The 18,868-nt window shown below is 39.1% G+C and overlaps 1 protein-coding gene and 2 non-coding genes across 5 annotated transcripts; all 3 read left to right on the top strand.

Annotated features, from left to right (window-relative positions):
* Positions 1-1,515: 1,515 nt before the first annotated feature.
* KHDC4 (KH domain containing 4, pre-mRNA splicing factor) lies at positions 1,516-18,208 on the top strand. 3 transcript variants are annotated; one of them, XR_012918168.1, is made up of 14 exons: positions 1,516-1,624; positions 2,136-2,352; positions 4,924-5,052; positions 5,380-5,459; positions 6,956-7,008; positions 7,281-7,444; positions 8,538-8,749; positions 9,649-9,709; positions 11,464-11,521; positions 11,732-11,985; positions 14,371-14,538; positions 15,336-15,420; positions 16,013-16,104; positions 16,958-16,976. XR_012918168.1 is itself a non-coding variant. In XM_012767796.3 (14 exons), exons 1-14 carry the CDS (start codon positions 1,587-1,589, stop codon positions 17,155-17,157), a joined length of 1,839 nt encoding a protein of 612 aa, XP_012623250.1. In that variant the 5' UTR covers positions 1,516-1,586; the 3' UTR covers positions 17,158-18,208. The 3 variants fall into 3 exon arrangements, 2 of the variants coding, with proteins under 2 accessions (XP_012623250.1, XP_012623251.1); XM_012767796.3 differs by having other exon boundaries at positions 15,308-15,420; positions 16,958-18,208; XM_012767797.3 differs by lacking the exon at positions 16,958-16,976 and having other exon boundaries at positions 16,013-16,144.
* Positions 8,087-8,215, top strand: LOC142869861 (small Cajal body-specific RNA 4). Its single transcript, XR_012918411.1, has one exon.
* On the top strand, positions 12,726-12,862 carry LOC142869854 (small nucleolar RNA SNORA42/SNORA80 family). Its single transcript, XR_012918406.1, has one exon. It is a non-coding gene; the product is annotated as a small nucleolar RNA SNORA42/SNORA80 family (small nucleolar RNA).
* Positions 18,209-18,868: the final 660 nt, after the last annotated feature.

The raw sequence follows: 18,868 nt of genomic DNA, 5'->3' as shown, positions 1-18,868 counted from the left end.
TGGAAAAATACACCTCTCAGAATAGGCAAGGAAATGATGAAAAAAACTCTTCTTGCCCTAATAGATTTTAAAATATGCATAGGGTCACTATAATAAAAAAAGCATAGCAAAGAAACAAATATATCAAAATGATAGAAAATGATGCAGAAATATAATAGTGTGTGTGTTTCCTATCATTTCATATACTATAAAGTTGGTGTTTGTATGGAAAGGACATTTTATTTGTTAAATACTGAAGGAAAAACACTAATAATTTGGCTTTTAAATGAATTTGTATTGTAGGCCGGGCACAGTGGCTCATGCCTGTAATCCTACCACTGTGGGAGGCAGAGATAGGTGGATCGCTCAAGTGCAAGAGTTCGAAACCAGCCTGAGCAACAGTGAGACCTGGTCTCTACTAAAAATAGAAAGAAATTAGCTGGACAACTAAAAATATATAGAAAAAATTAGCTGGGCATGGTGGTGCATGCCTGTAGTCCCAGCTACTCTGGAGGCTGAGGCAGGAGGATTGCCTGAGCCCAGGAGTTTGAGGTTGCTGTGAGCTAGGCTAACACCATGGCACTCTAGCCAGGGCAACAGAGTGAGACTCTGTCTCAATAAATAAATAAATAAATGAATGAATGAATGAATGAATATGTATTCTATTAAGCATATTGGCATGTAAACGTATTGGAAAAATAATAATGCATTTTATTTATTCGATCTGGAGACTCCTTGCAGCTCCAAGACACATCAAAGGTTAGAAACCTCTGGCTTCCAGAATCAACTCAAACTCCTCAGCAAGGCATTCAAGACCTTTTATTATCTGGCCCCTACACTCCAGCCAACACAACCCTTAAGTATGCTGATACCAAAACAGGGTGTTCCACAACTTATGGTTGATCTCCACCTCTCCAGCCCTCTACTGGCTCTTTCGCTTCCGTTTCTAAAACGCCCCACCAATTTGAGTAGTTGATCTTCTGCGACCTTTGCTTATTATACAACTCTGTGATACGTATTTGCCCGCGTGCCTGCCCTGCCACATTGAAAGTAGCAGAATGGCAAAGACCTGTGGCTTATTCACCTTTGTTATGTCCTGCTTCGTGCACAGGAATAAAACAAAAAAAGCCCAGAGAAATTCCTCAAATGACTTTCAAACGAATCATTTCCCTTTTCCTAAACAACTGTAAAGTGAAGTGGGCAAAAGTCTCGGGAATGCTTTCTCCCCAGCCAGAGGATGGGACTCCGCACAAACGCCGCCAAATTTGGAGAGAAACCTGTTTAATTTCCTGACTCATGCGTATTGTTTACTAGGCTACCAACATGCCCACGACAAAGATGGATTCTCCTGGCTCTGACTCCGCTTCCAAGTCAGATATAGCAGCCATCTTTCTTAAGGTCAAGGCTCAAGCCGGAAGGTCACACCCTACCTGTCTCAGAAATGCCAGACGCCTATAAATCACCGAGAGTCCAATCGGAATCGACATTTTCGCCGGAACCGCTCTACCTCGCGACCGGAAGAGGCTGTGCGTAAAGGCGTTGGGGGCGGAAGTGACGGGAAAGTAGTAGTGGGGTAGTTGGCGGGTGGTTGAGTAGAGCCGGTCGCCATGTCCGCGGGGAGCGCGACACATCCTGGAGCTGGCGGGTAAAGCTTCTAGGGCGAGGGAATCGGAGTGAACATGGGGGCACCGGAGGGGCGGAGGGAACCTGGGAAGCTGTGTATGGGTGGAGGGGCGCCTAAGTGGGAAGTGTACGTATTGGAGGGCTAGCTAGACATTTGGGAAGGAGGATCTTGAACAGGCCTGGGGCCCCTAAAAAGGGCCGGAGGGGATCCAAGGGAGGAGGGAAGCAGGGACTTTTGGAAGGGCGAGCCAAGGGGAAGGCGAACACGAGAGCACTCAAGACAGTGGAGTCTTTCGATAGAGATAACAGAGTAGAAACAAAGTAAATTTTGGGAAAGGGTTGAAAGAATTGTGAGTTTGGTGAAGTATAGCAGTAATTGTTTGTTTAAGAGAGATGGGAATTTTAGACCTGAACGGTGATTTGGAGGTGTAAATGGAAATGAGAGAGGGAAAATGGGGTTCTAAAGCATAGTAAGATAAGAATCATATAAATGAAATTTTGGAGGCCTAATGTTTTCCTTTCCCTACCTGTAGGCGCCGTAGCAAATGGGACCAACCAGCTCCAGCCCCCCTTCTCTTCCTTCCACCAGCTGCCCCAGGTGGGGAGGTCACCAGCAGTGGGGGAAGCCCTGGGGGTACCGCAGCTGCTCCTTCAGGAGCCTTGGATGCCGCTGCTGCTGTGGCTGCCAAGATCAATGCTATGCTCATGGCCAAAGGAAAGCTGAAACCAACTCAGAATGCTTCTGAGAAGGTATTCAAATTGAAGGGTCTCTGTGAATTGCAATTCTAGTAGGAATTGTTTTGTAATCTTGTAATCTCATAATCAATTGTGTTAATGAAGGAGAAAATGGATATAATAGTGTAAAGATTATTTTGTTTGGGAACATTTCAGGTGACATTTTGTGATAAATACATTTTTACAAGGCAATTTTGGTGGGGCTGATAACATTTATGGATCAGATTGTTTTGTCCACATAGTTCAGTTTAAGTTCTATCCACATAATCATTTAGGGCAATGTAATATATTGTTGATACACATGTTTTTTTGATGAAGTCAAAAGAGAAATTCAGCTAAATCAAATGAGCTATAAAGTGTCAACTCTAATTAGAACCTGTAGATGTTTAGTGATTACTTCCCCGAACTGCAGTTAAACGTGAGCTAAATTGGAGGAATAATTTATGTATGTGTTGTTTTGCTGTTTTCATACAAAATGTGAGGACATTTGGTCATTTTATGAAATCTCTGGTATAATTAGAATCTTGTAACTAGAAGGGGTCAGGCTGGCCTCCTGAGTAGCTAGGACTACAGCTATGCACCACCATGACCAGCTATACTTTTTTTAAAAAAAAATCTTTACAACAATTTTATGTAATAGATTATTGTTACAAGTTTACAGATGAGGAAAATTAGGTTCATGAACGTAAGTAAATTGTACAAGATCTGTAAGTACAAGATCAATGTGTTCTAGTGTAGCCCATTATCATACGAAAAAAATTATCACACAAATTTTTTTCTGGTTTAAATTAAAATTTGCCTCCCATGATACCTGTGAAGAGGTGAGTTCTGCAGTTGAAAATGCAAACCTTTGTGGGCCTTCTACAAACCCTTCTATGGAATGTATGTCAGTAGACCATTATCTGTCTGGATGCTTATATATTAAAGTTCTGCAGACTTGGTAAGAATTTTTAGTTAATTAAAAGTTCACTATTAAGTATGTTTATGTTTGTGTGAGTCAGTTGTCCATTTCTAAGGTCTATTATGAAAAATTAGGAGCATAATGACAAAGCCGGGTTCAGTGGCTTACATCTGTAATCCAGGATTTTGAGAGGCCAAGGTGGATGGATCACTTGAGGCCAAGAATTCCAGACCAGCTTGGGCAACATAGTGAGACCCCTGTCTCCAAAAAATTCTTAAAATTGTTAGGTGTGGTGGTGCCTGCCTGTAGTCCAAGCTACAGGGGAGCCTGAGGAAGGAGGATCCCCTGAGTCCCAAGAGTTCAAGGCTACAGTGAGCCATGATTGTGCCACTGCATTCCAGCCTTGGTAGCAGTTACCCTATCTCTTTTTTAAAAAATTTTAAAAAGTAAAATGATAGTTGAACTCAGCAGGAGGCAACAGGGTACATAAATACTGATTTTAGAATCACAATACCTAGGTTTGAAATCCAGAGTCTCCTTTGACATAATGAACTTCAGTTTTCTCTTTGGTAATATATACCCACACTGTCCAGTACAGTAGTCGCTAGCAACGTGTGGCTATTTAAATACACTCCCAGCCTTCAGAACTGTGAGAAATAAACTTTTGTTGTTTAAGAAAAAAAATTCAAATTAAATACAATTTAAAATTTAGTTCATGAGTCACATTAGCTATGTTTCAATGCTCAAGAGGCACATTTGGCTAGTGGCTGCCATATTGAACTGCGCAGATATAGAACACTTATCACAGAAAGTTCTATTCGACAGCGTTGATACATACTGTTAAATGTGATCATAAAGATTCAGTAAGCTGTGTAAATGAATACTATAAGGGACAAAGGTAAGGTGATATTGAGTTTGTATTTAGTTTTGCCTCCATATTTTAAAAGTGTTATCTAACACACAAAGTAAACTGTATTTTACCTTCCTTGAGCAGATTTGCTAGACATTGGTTGGGGAAAGCCATCTTATTATTTTTTTTTTTTTAATGTTTTTTCAGCTAACACTCAAATCCAGCTTTCTGGAGTTTGTAGTTTAAATTGAGAGAAACCAGATGAGGTTTTAGGATCTTACTGGGTTTTCATTCATTGTTTCTTCTATAATAGAGTAATAGGATGATTAATTAGATATAATTTAAGGATTTTTGAGAACTTTACAAGGATGGAATTAGTTGAATTTACTTGTGACTATGAAGGTGGCACAAAGGCAACTTGCTCTTGTATAAACAAGTGTGTATTTTGTACATATTGCTCTCTACATCTTACTACACACATAGCCAGGTAATTGAGCCGTGAAGCATCATAACTTGGCCCATTAATTTTCCTTTTAGAGGTTGCAGTTTCTAGTCCATGGAGTTTCTGTAATTATATGGCCATAAAAATGCACACAGGGCCAAAGTTACAGAGAAATCTAATCTAATAGTGGCCTTTAAGTAAATTGATTCTATTAGTTGTCATTTTGGTTGCTTGTTATTTCGGTTAAGAAGAATGACTAAATGTGTTTGTAGGAGGCAAAGGAAACTGTAGGGAGGTGGTGGGGGTTGGGAAAGGATAGTTGCAGTTTGGACAACTAAAAGATTTCATTTCATCATACAAACTTTTTAATCTATTTTTTTTCTCTTTTTGTAGCTTCAGACTCCTGGCAAAGGCCTAACTAGCAATAAAAGCAAGGATGACCTGGTGGTAGCTGAAGTAGAAATTAATGATGTGCCTCTCACATGTAGGAACTTGCTGACTCGAGGACAGACCCAAGATGAGGTGTGGAGGAGTTGGGACAATTTCGGGAAGGTGGAGGGTGGATTTAGTAAAAGAAGACCTCTAAACACAAGGAGGAGTTAGATATTTATTAGTGAGTTTGGGCCATAGTCTCCAAAGTCACAGTTGGGTTTGACTTCAGAGTAAGGTGAATGAAACAGTATGCATAAATTCTTTGTGTTGGTTTGAATGGAAAACCATGGAATCAAAATTGTAGGTAGAGAGAATTCATTCCTACTAAGGCATGAATGAAAAATCTATCCTTCTGTCTGCCATTCAAATCAACCAATTACCACATCATCTTTTTAACCAGAACATTTCTTTGTTTAGATCAGTCGACTTAGTGGGGCTGCAGTGTCAACTCGAGGAAGGTTTATGACAACTGAGGAGAAGGCCAAAGTGGGACCAGGGTGTGTATGCTTAACCTCTAGTTTGGGAAAGGGTTGGGTATACGGCTCACATTAGCTTCATATTTTTCATTCTTAGGTAATAATATGTAAATGTGTGATTAGTGGTTTATGGGGTATGTGTGTCCTGCTTTATAGCAGAATTCCGGGTATCTCAAATAGGTATAAGAAATGTTGGCAGCTATTTTGTTTTCCTGTCCCTCTAGATTTTTATTTCACATTTAATGTTTTTATTGGAAGAAACAAATTACAAGAATGTGTAAAAGAAGGTAATAACTGTTAATATTTAATATATATATACTTTTAAACCTTTTTTCTATGGAAATGATTCCTCCCACGAATGTGCTCATTTTGTTGTAATCTCCCTTTTTTTAAAAAAAGTCCTTTCACCTTTGGTAACTTGATCTAAATAAAAAAAAAAAAAGTCCTTTTATTGCCTTTATTATAATGGCTATTGATCACTCTATTAATAGCCAAGCCCATGTTTTCCTATACCCTATTAGACAACCAACAAAAAGGAATTCTATTCTGAATATTGTGTTATCTCAGTTGGATAACAATGCTAATGAACTCATAAGAACAAGCTCTTTTTTTTTTTTTTTTTTTTTTTTTTTTGAGACAGAGTCTCACTTTGTTGCCCGGGCTAGAGTGAGTGCCGTGGCGTCAGCCTAGCTCACAGCAACCTCAAACTCCTGGGCTCCAGTGATCCTTCTGCCTCAGCCTCCTGGGTAGCTGGGACTACAGGCATGCGCCACCATGCCCGGCTAATTTTTTTTTTTATATATATATCAGTTGGCCAATTAATTTCTTTCTATTTATAGTAGAGACGGGGTCTCGCTCAGGCTGGTTTTGAACTCCTGACCTTGAGCAATCCGCCCGCCTCGGCCTCCCAAGAGCTAGGATTACAGGCGTGAGCCACAGCGCCCGGCCTCTCTTTTTTTTTTTTTAAGTGTAAGCTCTTGATCCTGTGTGGACCAGTTAACTTTTTTTCTTTTTTGTTTTTTTTTTTTTAGACAGGGTCTTGCTCTGTCCACCCAGGCTAGAGTGCAGTGACATGATCATAGCTCACTGCAACCTCAAATTCACGGTCTCCAGTGATCCTCCTGCCTCAGCCTCCCAGGTAGCTGGGACTACAGGAAAGTGCCACCACACCCGGCTAATTTTTCTATTTTTAGTAGACTTGGGGTCTCTTGCTCAGGTTGGTCTTGAACTTCTGAGCTCAAGCAGTGCTCCCGCCTCAGTCTCCCCAAGTGCTAGGATTACAGGCGTGAGCTACTGCACCTGGCCCTTCCAGTTAACTTTTAACAAGAAAAGTTTATTTGTTCACCAGCTGTAAAACCATATTCCTAGAAATTAAGTAACAATGGTTCTTTCAAAGTATATTGTTCCTTTTTCTTATCTGGAAACTTTAAACATTACAGATTAGATTTGGTGACACATTTGACTCCTTTTTTGGTTTTGACCAGGTTGGCATCATCCTTTTTTATTTCTCTTTATAGGGATCGTCCATTATATCTTCATGTTCAGGGCCAGACACGGGAATTAGTGGACAGTAAGTAATGTTTTTGGTGCACATAGCACTTTTTGTGAAGAGCAAAGTACAGGACTGTGTGTAACAAGTTGGCAGACTGTCACTGGTTGCTGTTCTAACTTTTGTTTATGAACTACATACAAATGTGTATAGGGGTTTAGAGAGGTTGGGAGCCACATATTTGGGTAACATATAAAATGGGTTGATGTTTGAGTAACTGAACATTGACCTGTCTTTATTATTGAGCACTAGTCAGTTCATTTGATTCAGTCTTACTGTCTGTTTTTCCCTAGGAGCTGTAAACAGGATCAAAGAAATTATCACCAATGGAGTGGTGAAAGCTGCCACAGGGACAAGTCCAACTTTTAATGGTGCAACAGTAACTGTCTATCACCAGCCTGCACCCATTGCTCAGCTGTCTCCAGCTGTTAGCCAGAAGCCTCCCTTCCAGTCAGGGGTATGTTTCAGGGGAGAGATCATTAACAGCTTTATCATTTATTTTAAAAATGATAATATGCTAAATAATATATAAAAAGAAAAAATACAATCCTAAAATTCCAACCTGAAAGTTACCTGCTATTGGTATTCTGTTTCTTTTTTTTTTTTTTTTTTGAGACAGAGTCTCACTTTTGCCCAGGCTAGAGTGAGTGCTGTGGCATCAGCCTAGCTCACAGCAACCTCAAACTCCTGGGCTCAAGCAATCCTCCTGCCTCAGCCTCCCAAGTAGCTGGGACTACAGGCATGCGCCACCATGCCCAGCTAATTTATTTCTATATATATTAGTTGGCCAATTAATTTCTTTGTATTTATAGTAGAGATGGGGTCTCGCTCTTGCTCAGGCTGGTTTCAAACTCCCGACCTTGAGCAATCCACCCGCCTTGGCCTCCCAGAGAGCTAGGATTACAGGCCTGAGCCACCTCGCCCAGCCCTGTTGGTATTCTGTTAATGGCCTATCTAGGTTTTCAAGATATAATGAACATCTGAGCACACATCTCTTCCTACTGACATGTTCTAGAAAGGGGATTGATGGATGAAAGGATATGCACATTGTACATTTTGAAGTTAGTGGTTTTCATTTGTATTTGTAAACTTGATGGTAACTGGAGGACTAAGAAGGCTGAGTCTGATGAAGCAAGACTTTGCTGATACATTCCTCCTAGAAAAAAGGGTTGGAGAGAGCAGCCCTCACTGGAGAATGTCACAGGGCTGACTGTACTACCCAACACATTCTACTCCAGTTTTACGTATATCAGTTAGAAGGAAATGGTTATGCTTACTCAATATTGGATCTTGGGTTGTTGCTTCTTAAATATCTTTTGCTGAGTGGAATAAGGCATTTATTTTGTAGGTAGGTACATGGAAGATGAAATTCTTACTTAAATTCCTTGATAGGATTTATTTTTATGGTAGACATTATATATAGGGGGTCTTTATTCTAGAAGTGATTAAAGGTATCTTGGAGATTAAAGTATTCTATGTAATAATTTTCTACAAGGTTAGGATTTAATTATATAGTCTCTTTAATCTGAGGTGTTCTATTCCTCCTACAGATGCATTATGTTCAAGATAAATTATTTGTGGGTCTGGAACATGCTGTGCCCACATTTAATGTTAAGGAGAAGGTGGAAGGTCCAGGTTGCTCCTATTTGCAGCACATTCAGATTGAAACAGGTGCCAAAGTCTTCCTACGAGGCAAAGGTTCAGGCTGTATTGAGCCAGCGTCTGGCCGAGAAGCTTTTGAACCTATGTATATTTACATCAGGTATGAATGGGTGGGGCAAAGGACATTGGGATCCTTGTCAGTTTGTTGGTATAGGCAGGAGCAAGCGATTCAGAAGGAGCAAGAGAAAATGGGCTTTGCTTAATAGTAACAGGGATTTATGTAAATATTAATACTTGGAGTAATCACTTTAAATTAGTTAATAAAAATCATTGAATTAGTAGATGGAATTGTCTCTTTAGTGTTAAAGTCTTTGGGTTTTGTATAAGACTGTGATTCTAAAGTGAGCCAGGATATCTTAACATAATTTAAAGTTAGATAATATTAATACACTTCATAGTAATTCTATGACCTTGAAAAAAAAATTTTTTTTTTGAGACAGAGGCCTAGGCTAGAGTGCCGTGGTGCCAGCCTAGCTCACAGCAACCTCCAGCTCCTGGGCTCAAGCAATCCTTCTGCCTCAGTCTCCTGAGTAGCTGGGACTACAGGCATGTGCCATCATGCCCGGCTAATTTTTTCTATATATATTTTTAGTTGGCCAATTAATTTCTTTCTTTTTTTTTTTTTTTTTTTTTTTTTTAGTAGAGACGGGGTTTCACTCTTGCTCAGGCTGGTTTTGAACTCCTGACCTTGAGCGATCCTCCTGCCTCTTGGCCTCCCAGAGAGCTAGGATTACAGGGGTGAACCACCATGCCTGGCCTTCAAATATTGTATTAAGAAGTACCATTACCTACAAAGAAACCAATAAAATATTTGTGGTAATGATACTAGATGTGTCTTAAAAGGCTTATATTTTATGTTCCTATTTTAGGATTTTCAGAGGCCTAGGTTTCAACTACAATGAATATATTAAAGTGGATTTATAGAACAGTGTGAAAAGGCAGAATTCTGTATCTTTTGTTTTTCTCTCCTTTGAATTTCTGGTTCTTATTTCTTTGCAGTCATCCCAAACCAGAAGGCCTGGCTGCTGCCAAGAAACTATGTGAGAATCTCTTACAAACAGTGAGTTATATTTTTTTTATATTCAGAGGAGCTACTGCCATTTCGGAGTGTGTCTTAGCTATTCCTTTCACCTGTGTTAGGGTCCTAGTGCTCCCAAAATAAATTATCATAAATAAGGTGGCTTAAAATTACAAAAATTTATTTTATCATAGTTCATGAAGCCAGGAGTCCAAAATCAAAGTGCTGGCAACGTTGGTTCCTTCTGGAGTCTTTGAGAGGGGAACCATCCCGTACCTCCTAGTGTCTGGTGGTTGCTTTGGCATTCTTTGGCTTTTGTTAGAATAATTCCGATCTAAAGTCAGGGTAAAGCTATGATAGTTTAAAAACAATTAGCAACAGCAGGGCACAGTTGCTCACGCCTGTAATCCTAGCACTCTGGGAGGCCGAGGTGGGCAGATGGCTCCAGATCAGGAGTTCGAAACCAGCCTGAGCAAGTCCCCGACTCTACCAAAAATAGAAAGAAATTAATTGACCAACGAAAAATACATATACAAAATTAGCCAGCATGGCGGCACATGCCTGTAGTCCCAGCTACTCAGGAGGCTGAGGCAGGAGGATCGCTTGAGCCCAGGAGTTTGAGGTTGCTGTGAGTTAGGCTGACGCCGTGGCACTCACTCTAGCCTGGGCAAGAAAGTGAGACTCTTGTCTCAAAAAACAAACAAAAAAAAAATTAGCAATACTTTTGGAATAATTGCTTATTTTGATTACTGTTCTTTTTAGTCTATAAACAACCAGAAGTTAAACTATAGGATTGTTTATATAGTAGTTAAAGGAAATCAGGTTTTGAGTTGAATATATTCAACCTGGTGTTGTTTGGTATTTTGGGGTGCCTTGTTGAGAAGTTTATGTTTTCTTTGCTCTTGTGCATATAACCTGATTTACCAACCCTTATACTGGATGATTTCCTTGACCGTTTCCCGTTTTTTTGTTGGTACTTGAAGTTACCGACTGACTTAGTAGGATGCTTGTAGTGAAGAACAGGTGGGAGAAAAGTACTTGACATTTACTAAACTATGAGCTCCTTGAGGACAAGCCACCCAGGAAATATGAATGAATGAATTCTCACCAGTTATACTAACAACTTAAATTTCCTAATCAATTTCTGTGGCTTTCTGAATGATTGTGTACCCTAGAATTGAGTCTATCTAGTTCGGGGGATTTAGAATTATACATGCTCCTATTTCCCAAAACTTGGCTTAACGGTTTACAGCTCTGCCTAAAATATAGATAAATAAGTCTAAATTTGATTGGAACATCAATGGAAATATTTCATTTATTTATTTATTTATTTATTTAGTTAGTTAGTTAGTTAGTTAGTTATGACAGAGTCTCGCTTTGTTGCCCAGGCTAGAGTGAGTGCCATAGCGTCAGCCTAGCTCACGGCAACCTCAATCTCCTGGGTTCAAGCAATCCTTCTGTGTCAGCCTCCCAAGTAGCTGGTACTACAAGCATGCACCACCATGCCCGACTAATTTTTTCTATACATATTAGTTGGCCAATTTCTTTCTATTTATAGTAGAGACAGGGTCTCGCTCTTGCTCAGGCTGGTTTTGAACTCCTGAGCTTGAGCAATCCGCCCGCCTCGGCCTCCCAGAGTGCTAGGATTACAGGTGTGAGCCACCGCGCCTGGCCAATGGAAATATTTTAATTCCTAATTCCTTTGGTCCTGGAATTATATAATCAGACCCAGAACCTTATAAATACACAGTCGGTTGGAACTGTCTCATATTAATCTGCTTTCCCATGTCTTTCAGGTTCATGCTGAATACTCTAGATTTGTGAATCAGATTAATACTGCTGTACCATTACCAGGTGTGTACATCTTGAAGTATTTAAAAAGTATTTTGTTAGTGATATTTATTTGTAACTGTGATACTTGAGGCTAGACTGTGCCAGGGCACTATTAATGTTCCCTTCAACTTAGGGTAATTTGGAAAGATACCCTATATATTAAGTTTAATATTCAGCTAAAATGTCTCATTTTGCTGCAGCTGATTAAACACTTTTTTTCTTCCCCCTCAGGCTATACACAACCCTCTGCTATAAGTAGTGTCCCTCCTCAACCACCATATTATCCATCCAATGGCTATCAGTCTGGTTACCCTGTTGTTCCCCCTCCTCAGCAGCCAGTTCAACCTCCCTACGGAGTACCAAGCATAGTGCCACCAGCTGTTTCACTGGCACCTGGAGTCTTGCCAGCATTACCTACTGGAGTTCCACCTGTGCCAACACAATACCCGATAACACAAGTGCAGCCTCCAGCTAGCACTGGACAGGTAGGATGCCAGGATATGCAACATGGTACCACTGAATTTAGGAAGAAATGGGGAAGGGGGAAGTGGTATTCCAGAAATAAATCATGCAGTATGTAATGTTTTTCTTCATAGTCTTCTGTGTTCCCACTACCAACCAATCTGAATCCTTTAGAATAGTGTGTTTGTGGATATATCAGCCTAAACATTGAAGTTACCTTCACAAGGCTTGCCACCACATGGTTGTTTAAGGTGGGGGTGGTCAGCAGACTTGCTGTAAAGGGCCAGGTGTTGTATAGTTTAGGCTTTAGGGGCCATACAGTCTCTGTCACAACTATTCCACTCTGTTGTATTGCAAAAGCAGCCATAGATACCTGAAGGAATGAGCATGGCTATACTCCAATAGAACTTTATTTACAAAAACAGGTGGCAGGCCACAATCATAGTCTGCCATACCATGGGCTGTGGTTTGCCTACCTCTGCCTTGGCAGTGTTAACAAAGTCCTTAAGGAGGCTGCCTATATCGTACCTCCCACTGATTGGAACTGAGCAGTTCTAATTTAGGAGGAAACATTGTATCATATGCATGTACTCTTAGATAAAGAGCTTTATGAACTTTACAAAGTTAGGGATTAAAAATGCTGGTATGTTTCTTTCATAATTTCTTAATTTATGTAAGAAACTAGAATTTTAGGAAAAGAGATATCTAGCTTATCTGGGTGGGTTATGTACAAGCCTTGGAGGCAAGGGAGAAACTAATGAGAGCATGGTAATGGATTTATGGTGGGCCCTTTAATGTGGGCCTTTCATAGTGTACCCATGCTAGAGTAAACTGCAGCCTCAAACCATTGCCTAGCCTCCTCAGCCGTGGGCTGTGAGCACTGAAGGGGTTTGCACATTGTCTAACAAAAAAGGGCTTATGAACTAAATTCTATTTGTGGTCTCTAGTCAAAATTATTATACTTAGATTTCCAGGGTACATCATGCTTTCCCATTTTCTTTCTTTCTTTTTTTTTTTAATAAGCCCCTGAAAGTGATGATGCTTTTCCCATATTTGAGCAGTGTTATCTTGGGATACAATTTGACCTGTCTAGGCTTTGGTTTTCCTTAGATACAGAATGGTCGCAATGATAAAAATCTCAAAGGGTTGCAAGGATTAAGTAAGATGATCCAAGCAGTCAATAAACGCTAGCTGTCTGTTGTTATTAATGTAGTCATCTACCACATAACAATATTTCTGTCAGTGATGGACCACATATACAATGGTGGTCTGTCCCATATGATTGGCTGGTCAGGTCTGTAATCCCAGCACTATGGGAGGCTAAGGCAGGAAGTTCACTTTAGGCCAGAAGTTCAAGACCAGCCTGGGCAAGATAGCGAGACCCTGTTTCTACAAAAAATGTTTTAAAAGTTAGCCAGCCATGGTAATATGCACCTGTAGTCCCAGCTACTTGGGAGGCTAAGACAGGAGGATCGCTTGAGCCCAGGAATTCAAAGTTGCAGTGAGCTGTGACCCGGCTACTGCACTCCAGCCTGAATGACAGAGCAAGACTGTCTCAAAAAAACGAGAAGATGATGATTATAATGCCATATTTTTACTATGCTCTGTTTAGATATGTTTGGATATGCAAATATTTACCACTATGTTACAGTTGCTTTCAATATTCATTACAGTAACAGGCTGTACAGGTTTGTAACCGGGAGCAACAGGCCATATCATATAGCCTACGCGTGTAGCAGGCTAAACCGTCTATAAGTTTGTGTAAATATATTCTTATGATCTTCACACAGCGGCGAAATTGCCTCATGCTGCATTTCTCAGAATGTATCCCTGTCGTTAAGCAATGCATGACTGTAATAATAATAGCGTTTTCCTTTTAGATTTGGTTATTTTTCTCTGGTACATACTGTCTTTTGATCACCCTTTATTCTTTTTTGGAAGAACATCTTCAAACATTAGACTGTTGACATAGCAAAATACTAATAACTGTAAAAGTGGTAGAAGAAGTTGCCTCTGCCACAGCATTAACAGTATTTATGATACAGAAAGAATGAATTACATTGATTACAGGGCTTTAAATAAGAGAAAGCTCTTGCTTGATGACTTCTGAACTATAAGTGAGTGGTTGGAGTTTTTATTGTTTTGTTTGCTCTTAATAGCCCTAATGCTCAACAGATTTTTTCCTGAGGGTTCAAAGCACTGTATATAGAGTCAATTTAATATTTCCCTAGGATGAAGATGGGAAGGCTAGGTGATACTGTTATCAAATTACACATGAAGGAAACTAAGGACCTGAAGATGAAAGAGTCATATGATATATATTGATCATTAAAGTATTTCATAATCATTGTTTACTTACTCATTGGGCATTCTCACACTTTTTCTTCCTTGGTTTGTTTTGGTCCCAGAGTCCGATGAGTGGTCCTTTTATTCCCGCTGCTCCTGTCAAAACTGCCTTGCCTGCTGGCCCCCAGCCCCAGCCCCAGCCCCCACTTCCAACTCAGCCCCAGGCCCAGAAGAGGCGATTCACAGAGGAGCTACCAGATGAACGGGAATCTGGACTTCTTGGATATCAGGTTAAATAAAATATCTTTTCTTCATTTCCTCATCTTATTCTCCTATTATATTCTCCCTTTAAAGAAAGATAAATTCACATCTGTATCAACTGTCCTCCCAGTACTAGGATTTCTGCTTTATGGAACCCATTTAGGTTGGGTTTTTTTTATCCTATTCAACAGACTCTTGGAAAACCTCCTCTGATACCTCTTACTCCCCTACACATCTCAGCCAAAGCTGTCAAACTACCAATATGTGGTTTGTATTTAAAATAATGGTTTTCAATTTGCTAATCACTTTTTAGCAAAGGTGATTTCTTTCTCTAGCCCTCCCCCCAAGACTGCTAGAAATGGAATGATTCTGTGAATACACATAATTGTAAACATAGTCATTTACTAAAGTTAAAAGATTATTAGAAGTTGTAATTTTGGTGAAATTTGATCAGGAGAAACAGCTTTACAATTTGCCAGAATCCTGGAAGCATTCTCTAAACCATAGCATTTTTACAGTTTATAACTTGGTTATATAAACCATTTGAGCTGTGGTTAGTCAGTTGAAAACAGGCGGACATAGCAAAATGAATTAAAATCTCTGACCAAGTCCTACAGAGAAAAACACAAAAACCTACTTTTGACTACAGTTATACTGCAGATCCCAAAAAGCTAGGTAGTACAGTTTAATTTATTGCAATTTATCAGAAAGATGAGGCACTTGACAGTTACATTAAGGAGCTAAAGTCAATACAGCAGTTGTAGATTTGCTAATGCCACTGTATTTTTCTGCTCATAGCATGGACCCATTCATATGACTAATTTAGGTACAGGCTTCTCCAGTCAGAATGAGATTGAAGGTGCAGGATCGAAGCCGGCAAGTTCCTCAGGCAAAGAGCGAGAGAGGGACAGGTAAGTTATTTTTGACAATTATATGAGTATATTCAGATGTCATTTGTTTCCACTATTCATGAGAGTAATCATTGCTTTGAGGTTCGGTATTCTGAAACTGAAATGAAGTCTTTGAATCAAATAAGCTCCTGTTTGTTGTAATTGACACAGTAATGGAAAATATATTACACCTTTCACAATCCTAGAAGCAGTTATACTCCGCTTTGCATAATTACTTATTCAAACATCTTCCTTTACTTTATGGTCTGCATCTTGACCATTTTCCTAAGGGTAGGCAGTAACAGAAGTGTTACACATTCAAGCTATTTTTCAATGTTATTATATTAGCCTTCATAAGAGGGAGCTAGGTTCTTCCTACAACAGTTTGTTCTATTTTTGGCATGGCATTGCTATGAGGATGGGCCTCATACTTGATAATGTATGCTATTTGATAATAGTTTGAAGGGGGTAGGGACAAAAGTGGAAAGAGTTAAAGAAATAAATGGTTAAAATGAACTTGAAGGATTATCTGCAGACTTTTATTCCACTTATATACTGTATAAATTAAAAATTGAATGTGTCTGAAAGAAATTTTCCTTTTGTCTTTCAAAAGGCAGTTGATGCCTCCACCAGCCTTTCCAGTGACTGGATTAAAAACAGAGTCTGATGAAAGGAATGGGTCTGGGACCTTAACAGGGAGCCATGGTAAGTCAGGTGTAGCTGGGGGAACAGGGGAATGACTAAGACTGGTCTAAGCTATTAGTTTTCTAACCTGATGTTCATTCAGGTGTTTTATCCAATGTCTGTAATCTGGCTAATGAGAATATTTTTATTTATACGGACAGCCTTTTATTTTCAGCCAGCGTGTCTAGAAAAGAAAAGAGTCAGTCAACTTATATTTTATACATAGCATCAGTGACATTAAAACCCTAGGAAATACTAGTGTTGGTAGGTCATTTTAAAATTCTGTTGCCTGTGTTGTCTGAATACCTGGAGGTACTCTGATACAGACTTAAAGATTGAATCTTCTTTGTATTGGGAGGTCAGCCACATCTCCCCTCATAGTTCTGTTTGTCTGTAATGGTCAGCCTGTGGCTGTTATGAAAAATGTTGCTTTTTAGCATCCCAGAACTCTAAATCCTATAGAGGTACATGGGATCATTTTTGTTCTTTACCTATAGTCATAATAAAAATAGAAGAAAATACATATTTTTCTTTTCTTAACTTCTTTTCTTTTAACTCTTTAAAAGGTGAAATATCAGCCCTTAGACTCACTTGCTAACTTTCCTTTTTTTCTTTTTTTTCTTTTTTTTGTGTTTCTTTTTTCTTTCTCTGTTTTCTTACATGGTTCTGGTGGATTCACATTTGCTGATGCTGGTGCTGTTTTTCGTGTGATCTTCAACGTTTTTGGGTGACCATTGACCCTGTGACCTCAAAATGGTGTCCAACTAACCACTTAAAATTAACATCTTTTTTTTATTAACGAATTTATGGTATTATCTTTTTTTTTTTTTTTCTTGGTGGGGAATGGGGTTGGGGTTGTTTTTCTCTATTCTAGATTATCCAGCAAAGAAGATGAAAACTACAGAGAAGGGATTTGGCTTGGTCGCTTATGCTGCAGATTCATCTGATGAAGAGGAGGAACATGGAGGTCATAAAAATGCAAGTAGTTTTCCACAGGGCTGGAGTTTGGGATATCAATACCCTTCATCACAACCACGAGCTAAACAACAGATGCCCTTCTGGATGGCCCCATAGGACACAGTGGAACAGAGTTTTGACCTTCGGTGACTCTTCTTAGCAATAATGCATGCATTTGATTTAACAAGACTCGGGGGCCTGTACTGGGAACCATCTTGGACCTGTGCAGAAGTTAGAGATGCAGTGTCCCTTTCTTAAAGGGACATCCTTATTCTTTTTAAAACATCCTTATTTCTGCAGTGGCATAGCATCTGTCAAAATTTACTTAGAATCACAAATTTGTCTCGGAAGCTTTTTAACAGTTGGTGAAATGTGCTTGTCCAACAAAGCATCCTAACAAGGTCATTTCCGTATACATTTTACCTGATCCAGCCTTTTCCAAATGACCAGCCCCAACTCTGACGTAAAGAAAGTTTTATTTGTATTTTACTACTGTTTGGTCAATTTTGATAATAACTGGTTACAGACAAAGCCTTACTATTTATTAGTGGGGAAATGATTTTAAGACCATCCTTTTTTTTTCAGTACTTAATTTTAAGAGATCCTTATCCCTATTTCATTTTGGATTCTTTCTGTTTCGGAAGATGCCATTTTACTAACTTTTAAAACTTGGATATAGCTGGATCCGGGATAGGAAAATGAAGCTATTTACCTTCAGGAACATTTGTCTCAGATAGCCATTGCTGTTTTTATTGCCCTTCTAAGCTCCTTGTCTTCAGCTGGGTCAGAGAAAACTACTTGACTAAAACTGGTCAGAACTCCTCACAGAAATGAAACACAGTAGTCTGTTTCTCCTAGAACTGGTTGCAGCTAAAACGAGAGATCTGACTACTTGCAATAGGATGGTGGACTTAGTGACTGAAATTGCAACTTGTCCTTTTTCTTGGCATTACAGGTTTTGCCAAAAGAACTTTTTGTATCAAATATTGATGTGTGAAAGTGAAGGAGCTAGTCTGCTGAACCAATAGTAGTTTGAGATACTGAACTGTCATTTTTGCACATTTGAATACTTCGCAGGCTGGCTTTGTATAAACTTATCCTCTGGTTTCCTATATGTTGTAAATATTTAGACCATAATTTCATTATAAATAAATGTATAAATATTCTGTTTGCCGTTTCTGTTTTTCTACCACAACCCATCTCCATAATGCAATTACAATAGCAGAAAAATTACATACAGACCCCAAAGTTTGCATATAGTTCCAAGAGTTTTATCATTGTAAAGTGTACCCTTAAAGTCCAGATGAAAATTCTGAAGATGATTATGCTGGATATTTTCCATTTTCATATTTTAGTCCTTTATATAGTGGTGAACGAAACAGATTTTAAAGGAAATATAAGTTATTCATGGAAAGACATTCTTTAAAAGGAAGAGTGGTGGGCAGAGGTTGCATAAGAAAAATTTCCTAGTATAAAGTTCATTCCTAGTTTGTGTGCTACCTAAACAGAGGCAAATATGATTATATAGTACCTTCAGTTATTGCTGTATTTAATTCAAGGCCACTTATGAGATCCTGAGATTTACCTTTTGCTGCTGGAGAATAATAGTGCATTTGTTTAAAACAAAAATCCTAATTTTTGTGTATCTAATATTTTTAAAAATAATAGATTTAAATATTTTCATTTTTTTTTACACGTTGGATGCCAAGTTTTATGTATATCTAATATATCTTTAAAACACATACAAAACTCTAGGAACTGAAGTCTTGTAAACATGTCCTTGAGAATTAATCTTTATTTTGAGAGCCCAAGTCAATGTAGCTCCTCT

Source organism: Microcebus murinus, chromosome 2, assembly GCF_040939455.1.
Source record: "Microcebus murinus isolate Inina chromosome 2, M.murinus_Inina_mat1.0, whole genome shotgun sequence".
Lineage (NCBI taxonomy): Eukaryota > Metazoa > Chordata > Mammalia > Primates > Cheirogaleidae > Microcebus > Microcebus murinus.
Note: the sequence above shows the minus strand (reverse complement) of the source record. Positions and strands in the feature narration are given on the sequence as shown.

What these genes read in the sequence shown, in the direction of transcription:
- KHDC4 (XM_012767796.3), top strand. Translation starts at nt 1,587, where the DNA reads ATGTCCGCGGGGAGCGCGACACATCCTGGAGCTGGCGG. An exon ending in CCTATGTATATTTACATCAG is followed by an intron (nt 8,750 to 9,648) that starts GTATGAATGGGT and finishes ATTTCTTTGCAG; the next exon opens with TCATCCCAAACCAGAAGGCC. An exon ending in GTGAGAATCTCTTACAAACA is followed by an intron (nt 9,710 to 11,463) that starts GTGAGTTATATT and finishes CATGTCTTTCAG; the next exon opens with GTTCATGCTGAATACTCTAG.